The sequence below is a fragment of the Harpia harpyja genome, chromosome 14 (assembly GCF_026419915.1).
Source record: "Harpia harpyja isolate bHarHar1 chromosome 14, bHarHar1 primary haplotype, whole genome shotgun sequence".
Taxonomy (NCBI): Eukaryota; Metazoa; Chordata; class Aves; order Accipitriformes; family Accipitridae; genus Harpia; species Harpia harpyja.
This window is the reverse complement of record NC_068953.1, coordinates 30,732,169-30,759,773: the sequence shown is the minus strand read 5'-3', so window position 1 is coordinate 30,759,773 and position 27,605 is coordinate 30,732,169. Positions and strand designations below refer to the sequence as shown.

The following is a 27,605-nucleotide window of genomic DNA, read 5'->3' as shown; positions in this document are numbered from 1 at the left end:
GAACTCGAGGACAGAAATAACCTGTAATTCTGCCTTCATTGTGGAAATATGAAATAGTTCAAATTTGAATGCCATTTTTCACTGTGTTCATTACAGAAGTTGTAAGTCCTCTAATCATTCTGTAGTATATTATTCTTCTATCATATTTAAAGTTTGGTCTGACAAAATATTTTCTTCTTTAAAACAATCCAGAAAAAGCACATTCCCTGGAGTTTTCCCATGGTAAACCCTTTTGACAACTTTAGGCTGAAACTTCACTAACATTTGTGACCTGACAGTAGATCAGCAGCCAGAGAAAACCAGATAGAAAGAACCAAAGTCAGGAAACCTTAAATGAGATTCTGTGATTCTGGAGTCTCACGTTCAAATCTCTAGGTTTTCTGATTCAAGCAAGAACATGAATAAACTCATGTTTCCTACAACACAGATTAAGTCCTTAACCACATTCTGTGTTGAACTGATCTTTGTCTCTGTGCTGCGAAAAGTTTCAGTGTCTAGTTAGTGTGTCTCGGAATGGAACCAGATGTCAAAACCTGCTATTTTTATTTAAAAAAAAAAACAAAACCAAAAAACAGCCCACAACATTTTGGCCATCATGGTTTATTTCACAGCTGTTTATTTGCTCAATCAAAATGCCTGTTAGAATGAAAAAGAAAGTTGCATCTGTTCCTAAGAGATCCTCGTTCTGTGTCTTTCTTAGGCAGCAAAAGGACAGATTCATTTGGAGCAGACCTATGTGGTCACTGATAACGTAAATATAAATGGATCTCTGGTTTAATTTGTTTGCTACATATTTTGTACATTTCTTTAGAGAACTATATATTTGGTAACTGTCAAAGCAAAAGTATCAAAGATCTTTGCTCCTTTATATGTTACTGAAAGTCTTTGCTTAGCTGTGACTTGTGGTTTCTAATTCTTTGTCCTCAGTTTTTCTGTCTCGGAATATAAGATCACTCAGATATTTTGAGTACTTTATATATTTTTGGCTAAATTGAAGCCAAGTTGTGAAAAGAAGTATGAATGCTGCTTGCTCCCCATCTTCACTGAATCTTCCTTTATTTAATGTGGTTCCAATTACAGGAAATAAATACAACGTGTGAAGAGCAAGAGTAACAGAGGTGGTGCTTTGTGACAGCTTTACACCTCAGTCCTGCAAGCAGTTTAGCACGCTTATGCATTTTTCTAGTGCAGCTTCAAGAAATACTGTTTATAAATAGCCTTTGGAGAATTAGACAGTCTTCATCTGGTTTGATAGAACCAGTCAATCAAGGTCAGGAAACTTCAAGCAAAATTGTTACTTAGATCCTTTTAAGTAGCAGAAAAGGATTCCCCAGACATTTTACATTCTGTATGGGTTTTAAAACTACTGTAGCATAAGCTTTAACAGGCTGCGCAAAGGGGAAATTGTCCAAGATGATGCCAGCGTCGCAGTCTTCCTTTTGATGCTCTGATTCTTTTCCACTCTATTGACCGATTTGGGGCATGGTGGTGGAGAAAACTTACAGTATATTTTGTGGTTTTGTTTCTTCTTATTAATTTCCATACACATCCAACTTAGCACAAAGAAAAAACTCAGGATGAAGGAATCTCTTGGTCAGTAGTCAGTAGGCCTGCTGAAATGTTCCTCCACTTTCCCAAATTATTTTCTGATTGCATTAAGAAATTTGAAAGTTTTGATACTTTGAACAGTTGCAGTAACAGAGTTATTACTGAATTCATCAGACCTTTAGCACTGAGAACTGGTGGATGTCAGCTGAGGTTGAAGAGGAGGTTGTACTTACCGAGGTTGTAAACCAGGTTTTGAGAGTTTTAGAAACGTTTAACAAATTTTTAAATTAAGCAAAACATCATGTTTCCTGAATCTGCTTGCACCGACTGTCACACTCCATTTCTTCGCTGCCACTTCTTCAGTTTTAAGTGAAGGGTTATTTTTCTCTAAATAGATTCAGTTTCATTTAATAAGCTTAGGTTTATCTAATTATCACTCAGGTTGGATTACCTCTGTGAACTGCCTGTGACTCCTGGCTGTGTGTTAACTCTACTGTTTTGAGGGGGTCCTGCCTCACCGGGGCTTCCCTGCAGCCATCACTGGAAGCTGGAGGGGTTGTGCAGAAAAGTGCTGCCTGTGGCCAGGCATGGAGAGCAGTGGGTTTTGAGTGAAAACACCGAGATAACATCACTGTCCAACTGCTTCTGCTGAGGGTGTGAGAAAGCCATAATCCTCAGCTGCCTCAGCTCTAGGGATGCAGTTTTGCTGATGAGAGAGTCACTGGCTTGCTTGCATCCTTTGGAAAAGGCTCTGCTAACATAATCCCAGGCAAATTTCTTTCTCTACACATACATTGTTGGGGTTTTTTTGTTGTTTTTCTTTTTAATTAGGGTGTTTGACGGATGGGGCCTGTGTAGCAGAGCCTCCATGGCTCAGACAGGGCCCTTCCATGCAGCCCCTTCCTTCTGCTAGGACACAACAGAAGTTGCTTCAACTGCAGTGGCCACTGAGACTACTTCAGTATTTTTTGATGAAAGGTTTAATATTTCTTCTAAAACCTTGCCCTTTATGTTGCACTCTGGCACATTAGATTTGGAAGTGAGAGGTTGTCTTCCACCTCAGTGTCAGAGTCATCAAAGGTTTTTTCTTTTGCTTGGAATGCTTTTGCTGCATGGATTAGCACTTACCATGCAAGGTAATCTCACCCGAACTGCATCCTTTGGTGTGCTGCTTTGACATTTGCTGTTTAAAACAAAAAGCAGCTAAGTTCCTCAAAGAAGAGGAGGTCTAATAAAGAAGTGCAAATTTTTTTGCAGTTGTTAAATGTCTATATTTTCATAAATAAATTATTAATTTTCTGTAAATTCTTTCTTTGCAGAACGCTGATCTTTTCAGTAATGGGTTTGTTAAAGGAAAACCCACCAGTCTAAATGCTGTGATTTATGCAGGAAAGGAATAACAGAGAATTTGACAAAGTGCACCCGTTAAGAAATACCTCTCTGGGTATTTGGTGGTCTGAGCACCACTGCTGCGTAAGCTGCTGTAGAGCCGTGCAGAAATCAGTGTCAGCAAATTTTAGGAGTTTGTCAGAGGGGAAAAAAAAACCCAAATGTTGTGGTTTGCTGCAGCTTATAAAAGCAACAAATCCAGTGTCTGCTACCTGGCTGCTGCTGGAAGTGTTTCTCTTGGCTCTGAGAACATGTTGCATTGCTGGTGGCCCAGTTCTGTGGAGCAGTTTTGTGGTGGGTTTAGACGGCAGGGATTAGCAAGTCCCCGTGCTCTGCCAGCACCCTTCCCTGGACGGCGTGTCCTGCCGGTCCTTGCCCAGAGTCCGGGGTCAGGGAGGGGACCTGTGCGTTGGGTGCAAAGCCGGCGGAGGGGAAGTGGGAGCTCACCCCTCTCTAGTACTGCTGTTAATTTTGGGCCAGCTGAAGCAAAGTGTATCTGGACAGGACTGGGGCAGGTAGGGAGTCCCGGTTTGAAGTGAAGTTTAGGTTTTTAGTTTCCCCACTCTCTATTCCGCTCATTGCTGAAGTCAACAGCCAGGTATCACTAGCTGTTGATCCCGCTCTCTTCTTTTCCCTTGCTTTTGGAAAAGCTTACATTGGCAGTAAGACACGAGTAAAGGAAAAGAGAATTAACTGTAACCCAGAAGCTGTATTCTGACTTAAAAAGGGATCACGTGAGTCTTTGACTCTGTACTGATGGTGCACCACCTCATGCATTGCTTCTGCAGTGTCTTCCCGAAGGAGAACCCATTTGGTCCTGGATGTATGGCTTTACTCACACTGCTGCTGAGCAGACCTGAGCACATTGCCACAACTGATTTTCCTAGTATTTCGAAGTGCACCTAGCTGGTTTCAGATGACCAAAAGCTAGTTTGTATGTAGCAATTGCTGTTCGCATGCACCAGATAAAACTCCCCCTTGTGTCTGATCCCCATCTGGAATCCTCTGGAGGGAGAGTCTGGCATCACTGAGATTCATGCTAACTGAATGGCTTGTCTTCAGTACCTGTTCCATAACTCTGACTTCCAAAGGAAAAAAAAATACATATGTATATAGATAGATTTTCATAGTCTTCATTGAACTCTGTGACGCGTAACTATTAATATATAGTGGATCACAGGATCAGGTCTGACATCCCACGTTGTTACAGCATAGCTGCTTTTTGATGCTGCGTTCTCAGAGGTGCTTCATGTGTGCTCTGAGAAGACAGGTTTTCATGTTACATGTCTGGTTACAGAAGTGATCTGTTATTGACATTTTTACAGATTTTGCTTTTGTTGCCTGTGAATTTTGTAATGGTGACAAGTGCTTTCTGGTGTGTGATTCTGTGGGGAAAAAAAAAAAAAACCCAAAAACAAACCAGAAAATCATATTCTAGTCCCAGAGTGTTCACAGTCACATTCTTTCACATAAGTAAATATTTTCTTGTTTAAAATTATATTATTTAGGAATGCACTGTCAGATGACAGTTTTCAGCTGTAAAGCTCAACTCTTCATTGTTTGCTTTTTCTCCCCCTGCCTCCCCTCACCCCCTTTTCTTTTTTTTTTTTTTTGTTTTAACCAAAACACCTTTGTTATCTAGCAAGAAGTTGAGAAGTTTACAGACCTAGAGAAACTCTACCTCTACCTTCAGCTGCCTTCGGGTCCCAACAATGGAGACAAAAGGTATGTGTGTGAGTGTGTAAATGTGAGCAGCTAATACTGAAAACATACTTTACTTCCTGTGGCACTTACCTGCTGAGGAACCATTCACATGACATGTTTGGTAGCAGAAGCAGCCTTTATTAAACATGAAGGACTCTTCTGAAGATTTGGGGGTTTTTTAACTTTGGAATCTTTAGTGCATGAATAGCTTGTAAATATAAACCTCCTAAAATGCAAGAATCAACAGAGGAAGTGTTTTGCAGCCTAAGTGTAATCGTTCCTTTGCTTTTTATGTAGGAAGTGATAATAGAGCAACACAAATGTGATGGTGGGGGAAAGAAGAAACTAATGGTATTTCTGGTGACATTTGTTTGACTAAAGGAGGGTCTACAAAACCAACCTGCAGATCACAACATCACAAAATTAGTATATGTTCCCAGTAGGATGGTTATAGGCAGGCAGGTGCCTGCAGGAAGCACTCTGAGCATCTGCTGGGAAAGTTGGGAGTTTCCAAAGGGCAGCTGGTAAACTGAGTGGGCAAAAGCTTAGAGGTAGTCAGCAAGGAACAATAGATTTAAGAGGGGAAGTAGATGAACTCTCACGCATCACTGTCTAGTCACGGCTGTTTATCAGTCAAGAACTGGCGTGTGGAGTCTCTTTGTTAAATTGTGGATGAAAGAGGGTGATAACTGCTGCCCACACCTCAAGGAATGCCTAACTGTGTGAGGTACTGGCCCTCGTTGTCTCTGGTGTCTCTCCACCTGTGTAGGCAGAAAATTATTAAGTCTTGTAACTGAGTAGGAGCTATGGAGCGAAGTCTTCATTGGCACTGCTTCTTCTTTCACTAGCGATCAGATCGCCATGTCGTCCAGCCGTGCCCAGCAGATGCACGCCTTCTCGTGGATACGGAACACCTTGGAAGAGCACCCTGAGACTTCCCTTCCCAAGCAGGAGGTTTACGATGAATACAAGTGAGTGCTCCCAAACTGGATCCATACATATGGCTGTAGCAAGCATAGATAGTTCTGTGACACTGGCTGTACAGGTACTCCACTGATACACGTGTACAAGTGCATATAGGAGAACAAGGCCTTATGTACTAATGTACCTGAGAATGTACTAGCTACAGTGAGGCAAACTGTATTCATTATTTCTGCCACTGAAGATAAGACTGTGATGTTTAAATTGTGCATTATATATGCTGAAGGAAAGGTACAAGTATTTCTTAACAAGTAAATAACTGTATGAATATTGTTTCTGTTTTGTGGATAGAGCAGCACAGGTAAAAAGCACCAGTTACTATCTTACAGTACATTTTGTTCTACTTGTATATACATACGTATATGACTGCCTTAACAAGGATGAGGGGTTGAATTTTTCCTCCTGGAAATGCAGCTATGTTGCACATATGATCTAGCCCACCACACCTTTCTTTCCAGGATAATGCTGCATAAATATTGGACCTTCCTGCAGCAAACCTGATTTCTACAGAGGCACGATATATCTGAATATGTATGAAACGAGTAACCAAGGCCACTGTGAGTCTGTGTTGTCAAGTCTCAAAGCTACCGTGTAAAGAGAAAGTGATTAGTAGCAAGGGAGAGGGAGCTGTCTGATGGAAGTTGGATCTGAATTCATTTACAGAACATTCCCTACAGGGAGGAAAAAAAATAATCATCCTCAGCCCAGTTGCTTGAAGATGAATAACAGATTTATGATCTAGTATGAGTATTTCCATAATCTGAACGATTACAGTAATTTGCAGCGAGCTGAATCCCTTCTCCTAAGTGCCTACAAGATTCAGCCCTTAGTAATTGTTATGGCAGGGTTGCCTTCTGCAAATACCTCCTTTTAATTAACTCTCTCTGGTCAAGTTTTTTACTCTGACTGAGCTGAAATATGATGGCATTTGCTTGCCTGGGGTTGATAAACATGCACACACCTATTTCTGAAGTCTTGCCATCGACTGGAGTGGTGACGCAGCCTGGAAATACAGCCAATGGCACAGACGTGCTGGGGTGGCCAATCCCCAAGCAGCAGCCGCTTGCGCAGGCACAGCAACAGCGGCAGCTGCTGTGCGGGAGAGAGATGGAAGCGTTATTCTTAAATATATTTCTTATTAAATAATTTATGGCCTGCTTCAGCAACAAATCTGCTTGGCTTCCATGCTGTGCCAAGCTGCAGATGCCCGGAAAAATCATCATCCACAGATTGTGGAGTGTGAAATTTGGATGGCTTTTGTATGTAGCTGCATCAAGTATTTGTGTATTGTATTTTTTTTTTTCCCCTAACAAAATAAGGGTGGTAAGCAAATATTCAGGAAAATATCAAATGTTTGGAATCTGTTCTCCTTTGGAAGCGTCTGTTTTTAAAACATTCAGTTTCTTTGAATGTTTTCATGAATTATTCTTGCACACCAAAGGAAAAGAAGTCTTGGAGTGGGAGGTGGGGAAACAGGCATATAAATAGATAAGAGAGTTAGTTTTGATAAGTTATTTTTTTTTTTACCTAAGGGTGTTAAGACCTCTCAAAACTCACTTCTGTCATATTAACAAGTTACCATTTCTCTCCTCTATGTGCAAAGATAGATGTTGCATGTGCTCACAGTGAGCAAGCTTATGCACTCTGCACATATAAATCAGAGTCACAAGGCTTCAGAAGAGTGCCGCGTCATACCAGCATCTCAATTCCTGCTGTAAATTTTGGTCAAAATAAATCTTGCAAAACTACTGGGCTTCTGTGTCACCTTTCATATATTTTTTTCTATGAAGAGGGAAAGACAGAAGCTTGCACTCCACACAAGTCCACCATTGGCAAGTGTTGATAGTGTTTCCAGCTCCTCCATGTTTCAGTAGCCTCTTCTCGCTGAGCTTATTCAACACAGTGACTCTTCTGTTTTCTTACTCTTCTATTTAATTGTGAATTCATGTCTCTAACTGGATAAAAGTAAATAGATTCATCTCCCTTTTGAAAGGGATAAAATAAATGAAAAATGCATCATAATATAAGGCAGTAGCACTTGGGAAGGTTGAGAGCTTGCAGCTGAATTTCAGAAAGGAGGTAGGTGAGAGCTAGTTCACTTCTCTTGTTGGTGCTGTGATGCCGCCTGCACTGACAGAATATGTTGGGCTGTAAGAAGCTGTGTTTCTGTTGGGCACACACGGTTCATCTGCCAGCTTCCTCTGGGAGTTATGGGGGAATACAGTCTGGAAAATATTACGGGAACTCATGGGGAGCTGCCTAACAAGTCACCTAGTCTGCAGAGAATGGATGCTGCTTCCCATCAAATCCTTTCAATGTTTTCTTGTAAGTCAGTTTTACTTGGGTATCTTCTCCCTATTAGTAAACACCCTTCTGGAAGCAGCCAGGTGTAGATTTAGCTGAGTTTAGAGAATTAGGATTTTGAGTCCAAGTGCAGTCCTGCAGTATTTAGGCAAAAATCCCTGTTTGCCCACAAAATGATTTGTTGAGCCTTCAGTAAACACTTGGGTCCTCTTATCTTGCTTATACTGCAGTGACACAAGGAAAGTCAGTCATTCATATTAAGTTTGGTGCCCTGAAGATTCACTTGTTATGCTTAATACGGATTAGGAGGTCTTTGAGTCATCCTGTATCTCTTTCCTTTAGTCTGTAAGTCATTAATCCTTGCTTTACTGGCTGCTGGGCCACTTGATGCCACCTGATGCATCTATTATGTGCGCTACGTGTTGAGAGTGTTAACCAACAAGTTAAAAGAAGAATATTCAGAAGGTAGCACAGAAGAGGGCAGTAGGTATAGGAATACCATGTCTGTTAAATAAAAGACACAAGATACATGCTAATCTTGTTTGATAGCACTTAATCAGTGTTTTTATATAAAACTCCCTGATAGGAACAGGATAGGACCTGTTGTGTTGTAAAGTTCAGTCCTCTGCTGTAAACAACTACCTATATATTCCTTTTAAAAGCTGGTCAAACTCAGTCTAAAGCAGTTGTTTCCCACCTCTGCTGCTGCTTTTGCAAGTCTGACCTGCAATTTCATTTCTCTAATGGTTTTCAGACACCTGGTTTCCATCCTACCTGATTTTTTGGACTCATTTCTATGCCAGTATTGTTCATCAGCTTAATGAGGGCCTAGCTCTTCCTCAGGTTCTTCACTCTAACCCATTTTTAGAGACCAGTTGTTTTGCTTGATTGGATAAGCCAAGATCTTTGTTTAGTTTCATGCAATAGGTTCTTCATCGTTTGCTATTCATAATGTTTTTTCTGCCCAGGAAGCTATGTAAGCTAAGCTGCATAGCTTGACTTCTTCATTGGCTTTTTGGTTAATCTTTTTTTGTGGTTTAATTCAGGTGCACTCCCAGTGTATTTTATGTCCTGAGTACATTTAATTTTAAGATCTTACAAAAAAAAAAAAATCCTTTTCTCCTTATCACCTAGGGGAGCTCTGTACAAAGGAACATAAGCAGCCACGTGTCCATTGTCATTCTTGTCTCTGCATAGACCTACCCTCCCCCCATCTGTTTCCCACCCATCCTTCAAATAAGCAAAACAGCTCCTGGGCTCAGCAATGTGCCAAGAGTGCAAGTAGCAGAGAGAAGAGCTTCAGGGAAGAGACTCCTGGTGTGTGTTGTCAAGTCAATGAGAGACCACAGATGGACATGGAGGGTTCTCGGCCAAGCCAGGAGGAGGAGGGGCCATATGGGATGATCTGTCTGAAAACTGAAATTACATGATAATAATAATAGCTCAAAAATCACAAGCTTGCAGGAGCTGCCAGTAAGGATACGAGGGGACCACGTAAGTGTACGCTTTGCTGCTAGCAAGTAACTGTCTTGAAACAGATGTGCTAGACTTGAGGAACAGATTTATTTATTTATTTATTTTCTCCTAGGGAGGGAATAATTTTAACTTAAAAGTTGATTGATTGGTAGGTCCCTAATCCTGTTGTTTTGCTGGGTTATTTTTTTTATTTTGTTTTGCTGACATTGTTGAGTTTCAAAGATACTGCTGACTGTGGCAGAGAAATTCAGAGAACCCTCCTGTACATGCTAGTTGAGACTTAAAGTCCTGTAATCAGCATCAGTAAGTGACAAAGACCCACCTTTTAGGAATTCTCAGAATAAAGTTAAAATCCATTGGAGCCCGGCAAGATGGAAGGGGAAGAAAAAAGCGCACAGAGATCTATCTATTGCACATAAAGCAATGTCTGATTCCTAAGAGGGTGCAGCGAGGCAGAAGTATTCCTTTGTATTAACTTCAAAGGGATGTATCCAGAGTCCGGATTCTGTGACTGACATGCATTGAAATGAAATATGTTGGTATATAAATTGGATAAAAACCTTCTTGATGTCCCATACAGAAACTAGACTAATGGCTGACTGTATACCAGGTTGTAGGTAGCATCTCCTGGTTTGGATGGAGTGGCCTGGTAGCTGAGGAAAGCGGACGTACACAAGCTCTGTAGGGAAATGTCAGAACCAAATAGCATAAATCCTGCTGTTTATCACCATCAAAATCATTACATTTGTGGTGGTGCTTTCCAAGTGGAGGATACCTACATAAAAGCAGCAGATAACTTGCGCTGTAATAACTAATATTTTTACAGAGAAAGTAAATGCAGTGGAAGTACCTGAAAAAATACATGCTGCTTTCTATAGAGCTACAGTTTCCAGAGCAGACATTTTGACTGGCTGACTTGGATGCAAATGCCATTGCTAATTGTTACTGTTTTTACTAGGTGATACTGGGAATGAAACACCTGTTTCAGGAGTCCTGCTTTTTCTTTCTTTCTTTCTTCCTTTATGAGCAGAGATTTGTTTGCATGTACGTACCCAATTAGAGTAGCAGGCAATGTGGTATATGAAGTTACTGTTTTTGTGCTCTCCTGCTGATGCCCACACATGATCGTGTACAGTCACCTCTTCTTCATGGGAAAGGAGGTCATTGCTGTCTGGTGCTGACCTTGTGACTGTAGGAAATCTGAATGAGAATGCTTTAATGGTATGTTAACATCTGTGAAATACCACAAGGCTCTTGAGCAAAAAGCAATAGGGCATTCATGTCTTTGTGCAGCCTTAAGCACTTGCTATGTAGGTAAACCTTCCAGAGCATTTTCTGGTTTTCTCCTCTGCTTTCACACATTTGCGATTGTCCAGAACATTCACATTTTGCAGCAAAATCAATGATTCTTATTCTCTGCTTCGAGATATTTTTTAAATATCTCAAATGTTGACACATCTGAATAGATGTTGAAACAAAATTCCTTCTGCTGTTTTTGAGAACTGAAGACAGATAACAGTGCCCATTTTACTAGAATAAGTAAACTTAGCAAAATAATTACATTTTGTTGCTTTATTACCCTGTATCATCAGGTTGTATACTCAGTCACACGAAGATCTACATTTGCGGAGGCAGTTGAAATCTCTGTTAATTTAGGACTGTTAATGAATATAAGGATGTCTATAATTAAGCAGCTCTCACAGTTCAGTAGTGGTATGGTGGTAAGAGGACTAGGTCCTCAGTACATGTTTATGTTACACCTATAAAGGTGAAGCTGGTTTCTTGGGAAGGTATGTTTTATTAAATTCAGTTCTGTTAAGCTCTATTAAATTGAGGTTGTGCAGGCAGAATCTTTCTCTGGACACTGACAAATCTCTTACCTACTGCTTTTCAAATATTCCTGCAGGACTTCAGGCCTTACCACACACAAGCTGTACTTCTGGCTAGAACAATGTCTCTGCTTTTATTATGTCCTAAAATAAGTGAATTGAAACATATGCTTCAAACTAAGTTGTGGAGTAAATCTTAACTGTGCTCTCAATAATGCCACTACTTGTTATGTCTCCACATGACTTGTCTTTGAACTCAGTAGAGAACAAGGCAAAACCTGTGGTATTAATAGCTCTGTTTATACATTTTTAATGCATACAATTCATTGTGGATAACTTCATTAATGTTAAGTGTGGTTCTAAATATGGATGGGTATAAGTGTTTTCATTTGAAAACCTTTGATGTAGTCTAGCATGCAGGCTGGCCTCTTGTATTAACTTTGATTCCATTCACGCTTTCTTTCTCTTTGTTGCAGGAGCTATTGTGACAATCTTGGCTACCACCCGTTAAGTGCTGCTGACTTTGGAAAGATCATGAAAAATGTCTTTCCAAATATGAAGGCCCGTCGTCTAGGCACAAGAGGCAAATCAAAATATCCTTTGCTAGAACGCTTCTCAGTAACTTCTTCTGCACTTGTCTGGAGAACATCTGTCATTATGGCTTAACTACTAGCTAAATGCAGAAGTAATGTTAAATAAAAACTGCAGACGCTTTCCCAACTTTCTTTAAAAATTATTAATTGTGGTAATGTTAGGTTGCAAAATATAACTTTGGAAACAAGTACTTAAATTTAGGTTCTGACACTTAGTTGTCACAGCAGCAAGGAATCAAAGAAGCTTTATCATTTAGTGCAAAGGGAGATACTGGAATAAAGGAATTCGCCTTATATATGTGCAGAAACTGGTATTTTATTGGTAGTACAGCTCAGAATTATCAGAACATTTCTTGCTTTTATATTATACTTGTGCACACCGGTAATTTAAAAGTTAGTTGTAAAGCCAAATATCCTTTTTAAGCTGTGCTACAGATATTTCATAAAACTGCCTTTCCTCAACCGTTAGTATTGCTTGAAAGAGGAGGGAACTGGGAAGTTGTCACAAAAGCCGGCTTCAGACTTGGAAGGCACGATCCGAGCCTTGTCCTGCCGTCAGAGGGGGGAGACGGCTTCCTTCACTGCACGGTGCAGACCTCCTGAGATAGGAAAGACAATTCAGAGCAAGAGCTTCTAGGGTGGGGAGCACTGTCTTTCTCTCTTGACTGCAGTCTTGTTGCCTGTGCCCAGAGTTGGAATCCATCTCCTTCCCTGTGTTAGAGAAATAGTCCATCCCATAGGGTGTGCAAAACCTACCCCATTTAATTGTAACTTAATACAAACCTTAAAGTACTTTAAAACCTGATGTTGTCATTGTGTAACTAGACATAATTGTTACAGGCAGAACTATACACAGATCTTGGGACAGATTAGTTTATCAATTAGTAGGCAGCCACTGTGAAGAATTGGGGGAAATGCTGTGCAAAAGTCTGCTCATAGCACTGGTGGTTTTGCTGCTTCAGTGTAGGGGCAAGAAGCTCTGCTAGGAAAGAAATGCAATAATCAAGTCTAAAGGCTACAAGGATGTGAATTTTTCTCAGGCTTTTCTGAGTCTGAGCTGCAGTTTGTCTAGTCTTCAGCACACTTTGTGGTGTTCCGTTAAAAACCAAAAACTGTTAATGATTTTCAAAGTAAGTTTTTTCATCAGCAAGAATTTTGTCTTTTCCAAGTTGAGAATTACACGTCCCCTTGAGAATCCTTAGAAACCGTTGTGAAGTAATGTAATACCTGCTGCCTGCTGCAACCCCCAGGGTCGACTCTTGCTCTGTTCTGACATGCTGGGTAGGCTAAGCCACTGCAGTAAGCAAGGGAGAGAGAGCATTAGAAGGCCAAAAGGCATCAAGGTGCTTGTAGGCTCTAATTAAAAACCACTCAAAAGATCTAGCAGTAATGATATGGTCGCACTCTAATACTGGCCTTTGCCAAGATCTCACTTGAAACATGCACTTACAGAGAGAATTAAATGCTAGTGAGCAGCCCAGAATTCTTTTTCTTCCATAGAGGAAAAAAACCTTCTATGTAGTAGTAAATGAAGTTATGTGTCAGTTAAATTGTTTCATAAAATACAGTGTTGGATTATCTAGCAGTGGAGTCCAAAAATTAGTAGGGATGTTCTGCCTAGAGCTAGAGAAGTTTTAAGGAAGAAACCCTATACTGTAATTGTAGCTTAACCCAGGGGTTCTCTTTCAGTTCTGTTTCTTAAGTTCCAAATTCAGAATGATTAAAATGTGATGTTATCTCACACTTATTTTAGTACCTAGCCTCCTTACATTTATTTTACTCTAATTATCCTTCATCCAGGTTAATGCAAACAAACGCAGACTCCATGGTCTGGAAAAGCAAAATACAGACGTATTTACAGAATGTGAAAAATTAGTAATCCTGAAAAAGATTTGTGTGTCACAGAGAAGAGACACTGTATGTGAACTCCCAGAGTAATGCTGTGGAGCGGAAAAAAGGCTGATTTGATTTTTAGACCTATAAACAAGTAAGAGTAATGGAGGGAGTATATTTTTGTGTACTGATTTGATGAGATCAGTGTAAGAACAAATCTGGGTATTTGTGTCCATATTTTTACAGAATTACTACAGGTGGGGAGAGAGGCACAAAAATTGTGTGAAATCTGAGGAAGAAATGTCCTCATCAGTCACATTATTTTGTCATGGGGAACTTCTTCAGTTTGTGGAAGTCCCTTAGGAGAAGGAAATGTCAGGAAATTTAGCAAAAAGAGGCAAAAAAGAACTCATAATAAAGTAAAACCTAGATTTGGGAACATGTTTTTTAACAGTGATTAACTTTTGGAAATGCGTTCTCCATCTTGTTTTAGGCCTGGTTTAGGAAGGGTGTTCAGTCCAAATTTCTGTTAATGATTTAAATATTGAGTAGCTAATTGAAACTACTTGGTGTGGTTTAGTGGTGGTTCTAAGTCATCGAACGAAATTCATAATGCCCAGCGTTACTTGCTCCTCTGCAGAGATGGAGAAGCCCAACGACCTGCCAAGGAACGCAGCCATTTATAGGCTCTTCATTCTGGCTGGCAATGAGACTATGTTAATGACAGTAATTCTGAGATCTGTTGTTGAGTTTGCTTATAAAGCTTATGAGGGGTATTAGAGGAATTACTGCCCTTCCCTCATATCCCCCAATTAATAAGCAGAGACGATTTAGACCTTAATTCTTGTTCACATATTGCTACAGTGGACTGAGGAAGAAGGCTTTTGTGCATATGCCAACACTGCCCAACCTTGACTTTCATAAAACTGGAGATGGGGTATGATGTATATATACTTGCCTATTTATATGTATTTCTGCAAATTAACATTTATTATGTTGTTTTTCTGTCTGAAGTTTTTAAAACAAAGTGAAGAGCTGTGTAGTTTTTAAGATTTTTCTTTACGATACTTACATTCTGAATCATTGTTTGATGTTTTTCTGTAAAGTTCAGAATGGACTGCGGTGCTATTAAAAGAACTAATTTAGGAGGTGAAGCAGACTTTTATAGTGTTGCTACTCACAAGCTATATCTTTTTAACTCTGATTCTGTTTTGGTTTTACTGTATTTTTTTTTTTTTTAAGTCAATGCTAGGAAAGAGGAACCCCAGTGAAAGAAGCATTTCCTGGGTAACAGTGGCTGCTGAGTTGAAAAGACTCTGGACGCAGGGAGCATCAATTGTTGTGGTCCAGATATTAGGATTCTCTCTGTGATTTTCTTCCAGAAATGTCAGCTCCATATAATGCCTTTGGAAACAACCAGTAGATTAATGTTAAGACATTTAATTTTGGATGATATTGATGATGTGATCTCATTCTCCCAATTTCATGAAAAACTGTGAACATACTTACTCAACTTTTTCTGTGTTTCTGATCATCATTTGCTCTCTATTTTTGTTTTCATGTCTTAATGACCCTTAAAAATTAAAGTAACCTGTCCTCCTTTGTTTCTTTATTTTAGTTGGATGGAGCGGAGCAGTCTGGGCAGCTGCAAAGTCCTGATGAGGAAGTCGTCTCTGCGGCCTGCCGGCTTGTTTGTGAATGGGCCCAGAAAGTGCTGAGCCAGCCTTTTGATACAGTCTTGGAATTGGCTCGTTTCCTTGTAAAAAGTCACTATATTGGTACCAAGTCAATGGCAGCTTTAACAGTAATGGCAGGGGCACCAGCAGGTAATGAGATAACTTAATTCTGAATTGATGAAATAGGGGATCTTTCTTTTAAAGAGTAGTAACATCTTGGCTTGAGGAAGCAGTTCTTTTCAGGGCAAACTCTAAACACTGACTCTGAGCATTGAGCATGCATTTATGTGATTCTAGCCCACATTGCTGCAGATTGCTTTTCTTGCTGGTAGGCTAGGTAAAGAGATCTGAAAACAAGCAGTGGTCTCAGGTTTAGTTTGTGGTTCTCCCATTACTCTAATGAGGACCCTGGTCTTTTAAAACACTACAGGGCATATGAATAATTGTGCTGAATTTATATACTTCGCTAGATCAGGAGTTTGGTGCCGGTACAGTGCTGGTCTTTAGACAAACTGTGGGTGTAGCTGTGTTTCTGTCTGATAACTTGCCCTAATTTGGAAACAATGGTCTGTCTTAATTTTCTTTCAAGAACAGATTTTCTTACAGGCATTTCTGATACATCAGGTGCAGATTTTCCTAAGATGTTTGATCAGTGTCAGGTAGTACAAGCATGTCAGCTGCTGCTCTTATTGATCACAACACAAATAAGGGCTTGAGGGGTATTGAGAGGGACAGGACAGCCTAGCCTTCTCCAGGGGCAGTTGTGTGACTGAGATTTCAGCACTTGATTTCAAATGTTTGTTAAGGATTGAGGTGAAGAGAAGAGTTACCTTGTATTTTGCTACATCAGATGAATTCCTGTTCTATTCAGTCTCTGGGAAAGCTTACATTCGATTTGGTGGTTTGTACATCTACTTTTGTCGTCTTTGTTTCCTTCTTCATGCTCAAAATCAGTCACTTAATGATTTAAAGTGTTTTTTTGTGGCTGTGGATGAAGTTAATTACAAAAATGAAGGATGAGGAGGAAAGTGGAGGTGCACAACATGTCCCCAGACTTCCCTCTGAAGTTCTGCCCAGGCCTGTCAAGCAAAATGTGTTTGGATCAAGGCAAATCTCTTGCCTTAAGACAGGCAATTCCAAATGGAAACTGGTGGTCAGGGCTGTAGGCTGGGGTGATCCCCTTCTGGATCATGTTCCTTCTCCTTCCAGCTCTCTTTCCTTTATTGCAGCTTGCAACTGACGGTTGGCAGTGGCAGGTTTTGCTGCCTGTATGCTCCTTTTTTACCTGTTGTTGGCTTGGCTTCATTGGTTCTGCTTGCCGCGCTGCTAGAAGGAATGCTAGGTATATGTACAGCTCTTCAGCTTATGTAGTTTCTCCCCCTTACTTCCTTCAAGAGAAGATGGTTTCCTTCAAGGAAAAGGGCAGTTATTTCCAGTGCATGCCTCTGTGGCTTGGATAGTCATTTCAGGAGAGGCTCTTTCTAGAATGGCAAATAAAATATTCCCATTCCTCTTTATCACAAGGAATTACAGTGTGTCTGTGCATATAACTGAGGAAAAAGCAAACTTTTACCTTCAAAGAAAAATCTGTTGAGTTTTTTTTCTTGTAAATGTTACTTGCCTTCAGTATTCAGCCCACACATATGAATTGTTTTCCAGCAATTGCAATATATTTGGGCATTTCAATGCTCTATGAAGAAGGAATTGTGAAAGTGAAGACATGTTGTGGTGTTTAAGCTCTGATGGTACATGCAGACTGCTGCTGAGAGGGTGGGCTCCCAAACCACAGTTCCTAAGCATGTACTGAGTATCTAAAACCAAATACTTGTCCTAAAAATGGTATAGATTAATTTATAATTAAGAGTTATTTTAAAAACTGTGAAACCTGCAAAGTGTAAATTAAATGATGTTAAAGTGTTTTTAGAGGGGCAGTTCAACAGGGTTAGTTGGTCACTGAGAGACCTAATCCTCTTGACTGTTAATAAACAAAAGATCATAAATGTGATGTGATTTTGTGAGGAGGATTGGTACCAGCTGCACAGATGAGACTATCTCCCTGTTGTTCTCCCTGGAAGCACCACTTGCTTGCTTGTGAACAGCAAAGGCATTGTCTCCAGAAAAAACGTTCTCCCATTCTAATTTCCATAGTTTTTTCACTTTTTTCTTCTTTTCCCTGGACACTTCTCTTGCTCTTCTTTCACCACTAGCCCTGATCACACACAGGTTGTGATCCATTCTGATATATTAGATGCATTGTGTTTAATGCCTTGGCCATTAGGTAATATCATCTGCTCAGAGCTGCTCTTCTGTGACACGGACCCACAGCTTTCTGGAAAGATTTTTTCATTTTTAAATCTGACATTAAATTAGACATTTCATTTAAATTAGACATTGATAACAAAACAAACAGAGTAGATGATGAATTTTGAAAGTTCATCTAAAGCATATCTGCTGCCCTCTACTGTCAGTTAAATGAAATGCATTGTTTTTTAGATTTTGCTGACACAAAAGTTGCAATTTGGGATTCCTAGAAACAAGATGCCACTACATAGTATTTTAGCAGCTAATGCCCAGCTTGTCTAACAGATGGAGGTTTTGCCACAAATCTGGAAATAAACTGAAACACTGAATAGATCTGAGCATGAAGTGGATGGGAGCACCTCATGGAGGAGGTGTTCCCAGAACGGTTGTGGAGATGCCTGCCATGTATTCTGTGTGGTTAGGTACAGAAGTGGCACTACAGTGGACAGGGTATGTGTGGTTATAATTAATTCTTCTTTTGTATTCAGGAATAAAAGGGATCCCCCAGCCCTCGGCTTTTATACCTACTGCTGAAAGTAATTCCTTTCAACCGCAAGTGAAAACTCTGCCATCTCCTGTTGATGCCAAGCAGCAGCTACAGCGTAAGATCCAGAAGAAGCAGCAAGAACAGAAACTGCAATCTCCTTTGCCAGGAGAGTCTCCAGCAAAGAAAACGGAAGGCGCTGCAACCAACGGTGTGACCAGTATATCTAATGGAAGTCCTGCAATTCTGTCTCCTCCACCTATTGGCATTGTTGTGGCAGCTGTCCCCAGCCCGATACCGGTAAAGTTCTCCAGCAATTCTCCAGAGAAACCACCTTATGAAAGGGTTGTAAATTGCCAGTAACTAAGCAGTGGTGTCAGTGGGAGAGAAAAACAGTTTCCGCTCAAAGGCTTGGGTCCCTTGATGCTTTTCTGTCCCAGTGACTGTGTTATACCACATGAATTACAGGATTGATACAGAAGCAGCAGAGTTCTGATCACGTAGCATAGGCCAAGTTTGTCTTTGAAGTCATTGGCAGTGGGATTTTAGCTAGCAATAATTAAGGTTGTATGTCAAATAATTGCCCTTGAGATGAAGTTTAACCAGAAGACAGAGCTGACACCAGTTGTGTGGGTCGCTGAGCCCCTAATATGGAATCTAAATAGCCTTTCCTAGGCCTGGTGTGTTTAGTGACAGCAGCAATTTTATTTTTGCATGTATGTCTGTAGTTTGGAACATACTTGTCTTTCAGCCATACAAAACTGGGCTGGGAGGGAATGTTGTTTGTTTTTAAGATGTTAGATTTGTTGTCAATTTCAATAGGTAAGTCAATTTTTCTGCCTGATAGTGAGTTTGTATTTAACTTGCTTTTGAAACCTTGACAATGAGCAGTGTTTTGAACACATCCTTTCCTTTTTAACCTTTATATGTCTGTCTTTTTGTTCCATGTGGTGAAGGATTGTATGAGAATGACCCTTTCATTAGCAGAAGAGCAGGCTAGTGTGTAGACCAGTGCCTCGTGCCTTAAAAATTGAGGCCATATATCTGTCTACCAGTCCTTAGGCAGACAAATAGAAATTGTCTTGTATATAGTTGAAGAGCTTGTTTTGTTTCAAACTGACATTCACTAGCTTTGGTGTATTGAGCTGTGCTGTCCTTCACCTTTGAAATGCTTGGGGATAAGGTGATCTGGGCTTTGGGGACTTCCTTGCTTCATCACCACACCTTTGCTTTTTCTCTCTCTACAGGTGCCAAGGACCAGGCAGTTGGTGACGTCTCCAAGTCCTATGGGATCATCTGATAGCAAGGTCCTGCCACTCAATGTTCAGGTGGTCACTCAGCACATGCAATCAGTCAAGCAGTCACCAAAGACTCCCCAGAATGTTCCCGCCAGCCCAGTTGGTGACCGCTCTGCCCGGCATCGCTACCCGCAGATCTTACCCAAGCCAGCAAATACCAGTGCTCTCACCATCCGCTCTCCCACGACGGTGCTCTTTACCAGTAGCCCAATCAAGACTGTTGTGCCAGCTCCACATGTGAATTCTTTAAATGTGGTAAAAATGACAGCAATATCTCTTGCCCCAAGCAGCAGTAGTGTGCCCGTCAAACAGACGCCTTCAGTCAGCAGTAGTGCAGGAGCAGTGGAAGAAGGGAGGACTGGTCCACAGATCAAAAATGGATCTGTCGTTTCACTTCAGTCTCCAGGATCCAAGCCTAGCACTGTTGTAGCTGCGCCTGCAGTCAAGATCAAAATGGAACCAGAGGCATTACTGGATGAGAACTCTGTACAGGGCCAAGAGAGCTCTGACATGTCTAAATCCATAAAGGCAACCCCTGACCTGCCTCCTGCTCAACTAATTAATTTTGAGGTTGCAACCTTGAAGGTTTCAGCTGATGATGTCATGGAGGCAAAACCAGTTAAGGGCTGTGATCAGGGAGCTGAAGAAACAGGGACCAAATATAAAACACAATCTAATGAAATCACACCAGTTTCTTCAGCAGGCAATAATCAAAACACTCTAAAGCTCTCAGTTGCCAGTCAAAACTTGTCCAGCACCAGCATTGGTTCACCTCCTACTGGTGAGTCTACGATTAAAGACAAAACATGCACTAAAAGTCCAAGAAAGCGACAACCTTCTACACTTCAGGATTCCCAGGTACCACCTGTAAAGAAACCACTGGTGGAGCAGCTTTCAGTTGGTAATGCTGTGGAGGGTCAAAATGCAAACAGCGTTAAGAAGTCTCCAAAGGTTGGATCGTTACCTAACAGTGACAATACAGCAACACTTGCTCAAGTTCCCAGCAAGGTACCTGTGAAGGTGGTACCTGTACCTTCTGCAGCTGCAGCAAACTTAGCAACAGAGCTTTCTTTGAGCACTGATTTAAATACCAGTGATTCTACTTTAGGACAGCAGCTTGCATCCGCATCATCTCCAGATATAAAAGTAAAATTGGAAGGAAACATGTTTATCGTAGAAAATGATTCAAAATCAGATGGCAGCTTTAACCCAAATACATGGCACCATATCACCAAAACCTCCGACTTTGCATCTGTGAATTGTGAACAGCAGCAAGATATCAGTGTTATGACTATTGCAGGGCACTCTGGCTCTAGTGACTTACAGGAACCGGCATGGGAGCCAGTGCACTGTGAAGGTATACAGCAGGATGCATACAACCAGCAGTTACAGAGCCAGATCCAGGACTCCTCCCTGGGTCAAATACAAGCACAGTCTTCAAATCAGTTACCTCTGCAGCCTGAGCTGAAAGAGTTTGAACATACAGTCCCTCAGTCAAACGAAAACTTCTTTTCATTTGATGATGACCTTACCCAGGACAGCATTGTGGAGGAGCTGGTGCTCATGGAGGAGCAAATGTCCATGAATAATTCTCATCCTTATGGTGGTTGTCTAGGAATGACGCTTCAGAGTCAGACCGCAGCTCAAGGAGCTCCCGTGTCATCTCATCCAAGCAGCGTGCACTTTTACCATTCGATCCATAACAACAGCACTCCGATTCACACTCCCACCCCCACCCCCACCCCGACTCCCACCCCCACCCCGACTCCAACACCCACCTCTGAAATGATCGCTGGATCTCAGAACATGTCCCGAGAGAGCCCTTGTTCGAGGCTGGCTCAGACGACTCCCGTAGACAGTGCTCTAGGAAGCAGTCGGCATACGCCCATCGGCACGCCGCATTCGAACTGCAGTAGCAGTGTCCCTCCAAGTCCTGTGGAGTGCCGAAACCCGTTTGCATTTACTCCCATCAGCTCCAGTATGGCTTACCATGATGCCAGCATTATATCAAGTAGCCCCGTGAAGCCGATGCAGCGGCCTATGGCTACCCATCCCGACAAAACCAAGCTCGAGTGGATGAATAACGGCTACAGTGGTGTTAGCAATTCGTCCGTTGCAAACCATGGCATCCTTACGAGCTATCAGGAGCTGGTGGAAGACCGCTTCAGGAAACCTCACGCTTTTGCTGTTCCTGGCCAGTCATACCAGTCTCAGCCACGCCACCACGATACTCACTTTGGTCGCGTGACTCCCGTTTCACCTGTGCAGCACCAGGCAGCCCCTGTCAGTAGCACCACCAAGCAAGAGGGCTTTGCTGTTCCTGCTCCTTTGGACAACAAAGGAACCGGTTCCTCTCTCAACAACAGCCTGAGATGCCGGAGCGTGAGCCCTGCTGTCCATCGCCAGCGTAATCTCAGTGGAAGCACTGTTTACCCAGTTTCAAATATACCACGCTCTAACCTGACACCTTTTGGAAGTCCAGTGACTCCTGAAGTTCACAATGCATTTGCTAATATCCATGCGGACACCAGTGCCAATAACATAGCGCAAAGAAGCCAGTCAGTCCCGTTGACTGTGATGATGCAGACGGCCTTCCCGTCTCTTCAGAAACAAACAAACACTAAAAAAATAACCAATGTGTTGTTAAACAAACTTGATTCTGATAGCGATGATGCAGTGAGAGGTTTGGGAATGAACAACATGCCCTCAAATTACACAGCCAGGATGAATCTCACTCAGATTTTAGAGACATCCACCGCTTTTCCTAGTGCCAACCCACAAAATATGATCAATTCCAGCACTTCAGTTTATGAATTCCAAACACCAAATTACCTCACGAAAAACAGCAGCACGGATCAGATCAGTTTTTCTTCTGGAGATAACCAAGCACAATCAGACATTGGAGAGCAGCAGTTAGATTTTAGCAGCACTGTAAAAGACCTTTTAGGGGAGGACAGTCTGCCAACAAACCAGCAGCTGGTGAATCAGGTGGCATCAGATCTCAGTAATGTTGCATCTGTCTTTTCCAGCGACATCAGGTTGTCTTCCGAGCTCTCAGGCAGCATTAACGATCTGAACACTTTAGACACAAATCTACTGTTTGATCCAGGTCGTCAGCAGGGACAAGACGATGATGCTACACTGGAGGAATTAAAAAATGACCCCTTGTTTCAACAAATCTGCAATGAATCCATTAACTCAATGACTCCGTCAGGTTTTGAGTGGATGGAGAGTAAGGATCATCCTGCTGTTGAAATGTTGGGTTAATCTTGTTTTATAATATGTATGTAGCACACTGTATCTAAGAGACAGACGTATTGTATTTGTCTTAATGGAAGTGCCTCCCGCAGCAGAAACACTTGCTATGTATTGTGGCATTTTCAAAAAAGTTTGCTGTACCTGTTGCTCATTCTTCAGCAGGGAAAAGGTAGTCTTACCAATTTTAAACAAATCTCTGAAGGTGATGGGCTGTCAAAGAGCCAGTATTAAAATTTGAATTTTAGAGTGTTTCCCATTCAACTTTTCTTATTGTAGCAAATAAAGATGTGGTTGATAGCCAGTCAGCAGTGACAGCTATGGTTGAGGCTTTGGGAGGGTTTTCAGTCAAGCTCGTTAGTAGGCTTTCCATACTTCGTGTTGCTTGTTACTTCTTAGCAGATGATCCTTACTGACCTTTGTTGTTCAAGTCTGAAATGCAGAGTGCCTGCAGATAGGTAGGTGGTGGGGAGTGGGTACAAGTGAACCAGGTGACATGCAGGTGCCTGATCATTGTGTAGCTGTCTTGAGCACTGCTCAGTGGTGAACTGTGGGAAATCTCTGTAGCGCTGGTGCCATTGACATTTCTAGTAAATGCAGAGATAGGAAAACCTAACAGGAATGATCAAGGAAAAAAGAAAGATGCACTAAATTTTTTTATTTAAGAGAAATAAATCTATGTAGTTATTTTATCCATTAATATTCATGACATACTTGATGTTTTAGTTCTCACTTCAATGTTTTTATATTAGGTAAAATTCATGCAAAAAGATTTTGAGCACTGAGATTTAATCTAGGCATAACACCCTATTTTAAAGTGATAGGTACTGTTTAATTATTTATCAACGCTAGAGAAGGAACGTGATATTTTCCTTTTTTTTTTTTTTTAAATAAAAGAGCTGCTGGAGCTCATTAAAATACTATTTTTAAAAATTCATTTTTTAAGTTTGCTCTTTCCTAGCCTAATGGAGAGTGTAGGAAGATGCTCTTTTCTCTGTATTTCAGCAGGTTGAGCCTTTCTGTCTGTCTTGCTTGCTCTCTTTCTCTCAAACAAAAGATGATTAAAATATTAGAAAATGTGGTTGATCTAAAAATATTTCATATAGAGCCATAATACTGCCAGGCACTTTACAGATTCACAGCAAGATGTGAACTTTCTTTAGGTAAAACTTCTTTTAGAAGCCTGAATTCCATTTTCATATGTGATTTGACAAGACTGGTGAATCATTTTTTTAGAAGTCCTTAGCTGCCCCTCTGGAAAATGAGATTTAGACTTCGGTCTCACTAGTTCACTTGAACCAAAAAAAGACCTTTTGTTTTATCAGCATGGCATGCATCTCTCTAATGGTCAAAAGAGAGGGGTACTTAACCGGCCATGGCCCTGATGCTAGAAGGAGGCAAGCTTTTACAAAAGAAGTGGTGCGCTGGTGGTGCTACAATACCTTCCCTTAAGCTTAGTATGAAATTGATTATTACTCCTGTGAACCGACACTTACAAAACAGGAAACAGAGCAGAAAACATTTGCCTCTCTTGCATTACTACTTCGAATGAGTGGTCATGAATTTATGAAGGGGGAGGCATGATAACCCCCCCAGATATCCTTAAGGGTAAGATGCTCAGATTTTTTTGGCGATTAGTGTTTTTTTTTATTTAAGTGTCTTGGTGATCTTCTGTTTCTTCAGTTTTTGCTAATGACTTGAGATGCCAGTACTGGTCAATTTTTTTGGCGGTGCTGATTCAACTCGTGCTGCTGCATTGGCACTTGAGATGCTGGTGTACCACAGCTTCTCTTGCTCTTGCCCCAATTTATCACCAGTCTATGGCCTCTTCTGCAGGGACAAACAGTTGTGCCAAGGTATAGCACCTTAATGGGGGCCTGATTTCACTGTGTTTGCGTCAGAAGTTTTGCGGCTTCATCAGGAATAAACTTGGAGTTCAGATCCCTCCTTGAAGCACGTATATGTGTGATAGTGTGGTTTGCTTCGTTTCAGACCAAGTGACTCTCCTAAGTTTTGTTAAGGAAATGGAGAGGAGACTAAAAACTGCATGGCAGCCTTCTGCTTGTTACCTTGCTGGGTGTCTGTCAGTAAGGCTTGAACCATTTTTCTTGTAGACGAAAGTTGCTGAAGGCAGGGCTCGAGATCTCTACCTGCCCATGGCCTTTTGCCAGAGATGTGCTGAACATCCTGTTACCTTGTTGACTTCACTGGGTCTGAGTGACGCTCAGCACCTCTTTTCCCCCCCTGCCCCGACCCTGTGTGAAGTGCCAGCACTACTGTGAATAGGTGAAACCTACTTTCTGATGGAGAGTGATGGGGGAGGACGCGAGCACTGGTGCTGCTGGGAGAAGCTGCACATGCGCTGCAGCAGCCTGTGTGCTTGCATGACATGCTGGTCTCACCTCCAGGTTGCTAACACTGAGACTGAGGTGGGCTTGGGGGAAGTAAGTTTTTGCCTAACTCCACTAGTTTTTTAAGAACGTTTCTCAGAAAAGCAAGAGTAGATTTAAAGCTGATGTGTTCTAAATTATGCAGCCGTCACCAAAGGTTTTTAAAAGTGTGTTTAAAATTATTTTTAAATACAAGCATTAAATTGGGCCTAACACGTAACTTAATTAGTGGAAATATTCTATAATCAGTGGATTTAATGCAAATATATGTTTAATTTAAGAAGTGTTAAATTCGATAAGGATTGTTTCGAGTAAAATCCAAGGCACAGGCACAGCTTTGTACATTGGTATGTATTATTTTAGAGGTGTTTGTGTGTTGGTGTTATAATTAATAATGTTAGGTCCCTGTACTTAGTGCTAATTAGTTCTTTACTATACATTGAGACAGAGCACTACTGCACACCAAAGTATGCAAAATACCCAAAGGAAAATTCTGTGATTCTAACAAATGGAAGCCTGTCTGTGTCAGATACTCCAAAACTAAGAATTTGAGACAGTTCTGACCCCTTGTTTACATTATTGGCTTCCTACTAACATGAGAAATTATTTTGATAGCAGCTTTTGCTAAACTATACAAACTAGTGAATTTGTACCCTGTGTACAGTATTGCAGCAAACACTTTAAATTTGGTTGGTTAGTCCAGCAAACTTTCTGGGTTCATATATTGCACTAAAATTCTGTTGAACCTGTGGCAGGCACATTCCTTAGGATAAATGCAACAAATACGGCCCACAGATTAAAAAAAAAAAAAAGCAAAACAAAAAAAAACCCCTTTTTAATGTGTTTCATTATTAAAAGGCAAAATGTCATTAAAAGTGACAGGTGAAATTGTCTTATGTAGCAATGTGCATTGATCTCAATGAGATATTTCTATTTCTTATTCTCTTACATGAGAATATTACAGCAGGAAAAATTAAGTTTAGTTTGCTTCACCATGTTAATACATGATCACAAAACGTGCATGAGTGTTAATGACTTAATCTTGTACAGTACTAGATATATTCCTGTAACCACTTTTATTTTTTTTTATTCTTTTGCTGTATTGAAACTGGTTCAGTGTTAACCAGGTGAGCATAGTTATTCACAAGTTATTTACTTTTTTATGTTAACTAATTCAGCTTAGTTATTGTTGAATATGTTCCTTTCTTGGATTATTTTTTATTGTTCTGGTGTTGAAAAACATTTTTGCATCATTTTATCATGATAAGAATTCATGAAGTAAATAATTTGCAAATAATTGCAATAAGCACTGACTTCTGAACTGAAAAGAAGGAAAGCGTTTCTTGTGCAGTGCATCTGAGGTTCATATAATAGTCTTGTACTATACTGTGCTTTATTTACTGCACCGTAAGGAAAGAAAAATCCCTGTTCCACGTTTTCATTTAGTGCAGGAAATCCAGTTTCTTCCCTTTTCCCCAGTGTTTTGTTGTCTGTTGTACTGCTGAAACTACAGTAGTTGAATATTGCAGTAGCATTTCAGTTATTTTTTTTATTGAAAGTGCTCAAAAATTGTTTTTTAAATGTTTTCAGAAACAATAAAAACATTTTATATTAAAATTACTTCTGGAGTTTTTTTTTTTTAATGTTGAAAATGTGTGTTAAGATTGACCTAAAATACAGAGCTTTCTAGTTTATGTGAAGATAGATCACAGCTGCCCAGCTGTGCCAACTTGCTGTAGTTGCTGATCCCAGTTATATACTTAAAGCTGAGCATGAAGGTGAATCTTCCTAGCTGGAATGCCTTGATCAGTCTGTGCTCTCAGAGTAATCTCTTGAGAGAAGTTAGTGGTAATAGGCTTCTGACCATTCACTTATATTCCATTTCTGTAGGTATCCCTTTTAAGTGGAAAGTACTTGTGTGGTGATACTATTACGTTTGGGGGGATAAAAACAGCTGCAGCTTACAGTTGAACCTGACAGTTCAAATTTGCCATCAAACGTTAAAATAATATTTTGGCTGAGGCTGTACTTCAGAACTTGGTGGTGATAGGCGTGCTGGTTAGAGCTGTCGTCATGTGCAGCTCCTGTGCTGCATTCATCCCGGTGTGGGTGCTGGTCAAAGTGTTCCTTACGTGTCTGGGTGGTGGCTCTTGCTGTTGTGGCATACAGCATCCTGTTGCTGGTGTAGCCATCCACGGTGGCGGTGCCTGGCTGGCTTTGCTTTTCGACGCTAGTAAAGCACTCTTAAAAGGTAGTGTTATGGTGCAGGTTGGCTTGCTGCCATAAAGGGGAAAATACACTGTTTTGATCTATGGAGTCCTTTATTGGGTTGTAAAATTGTATGTAAACCCAGCAGTGTTCCCAGCACAGCCTATGTGAACACAACGGAAAAGTATTGCCACAAGGCAGAAACTGGCTACGAGAAGATGAGGGTGAGGATACTCAGGTTTTCATGCCAAAAAGATAGCACTGGTTAACAGACTCCATCCCAGACTACAGAGGTGCTGAGATGAGCTGGCCAGTGGCAGATTTGATGGTGGCACA

At 41.0% G+C, this 27,605-nt stretch overlaps 1 protein-coding gene across 1 annotated transcript in view; it reads left to right on the top strand.

Annotated features, from left to right (window-relative positions):
- Positions 1-23,554, top strand: part of RFX7 (regulatory factor X7) — a 50,749-nt gene extending 27,195 nt beyond the window's left edge. Inside the window, exons 3-9 of the mRNA XM_052807585.1 lie at positions 4,580-4,662; positions 5,490-5,612; positions 11,708-11,828; positions 14,514-14,594; positions 15,276-15,483; positions 18,123-18,418; positions 19,366-23,554. Coding sequence (XP_052663545.1) covers positions 4,580-4,662; positions 5,490-5,612; positions 11,708-11,828; positions 14,514-14,594; positions 15,276-15,483; positions 18,123-18,418; positions 19,366-22,683 — 4,230 coding nt within the window. The 3' untranslated portion in view covers positions 22,684-23,554. The remainder of the gene's footprint in view (positions 1-4,579; positions 4,663-5,489; positions 5,613-11,707; positions 11,829-14,513; positions 14,595-15,275; positions 15,484-18,122; positions 18,419-19,365) is intronic.
- The last annotated feature ends 4,051 nt before the right edge of the window (positions 23,555-27,605 follow it).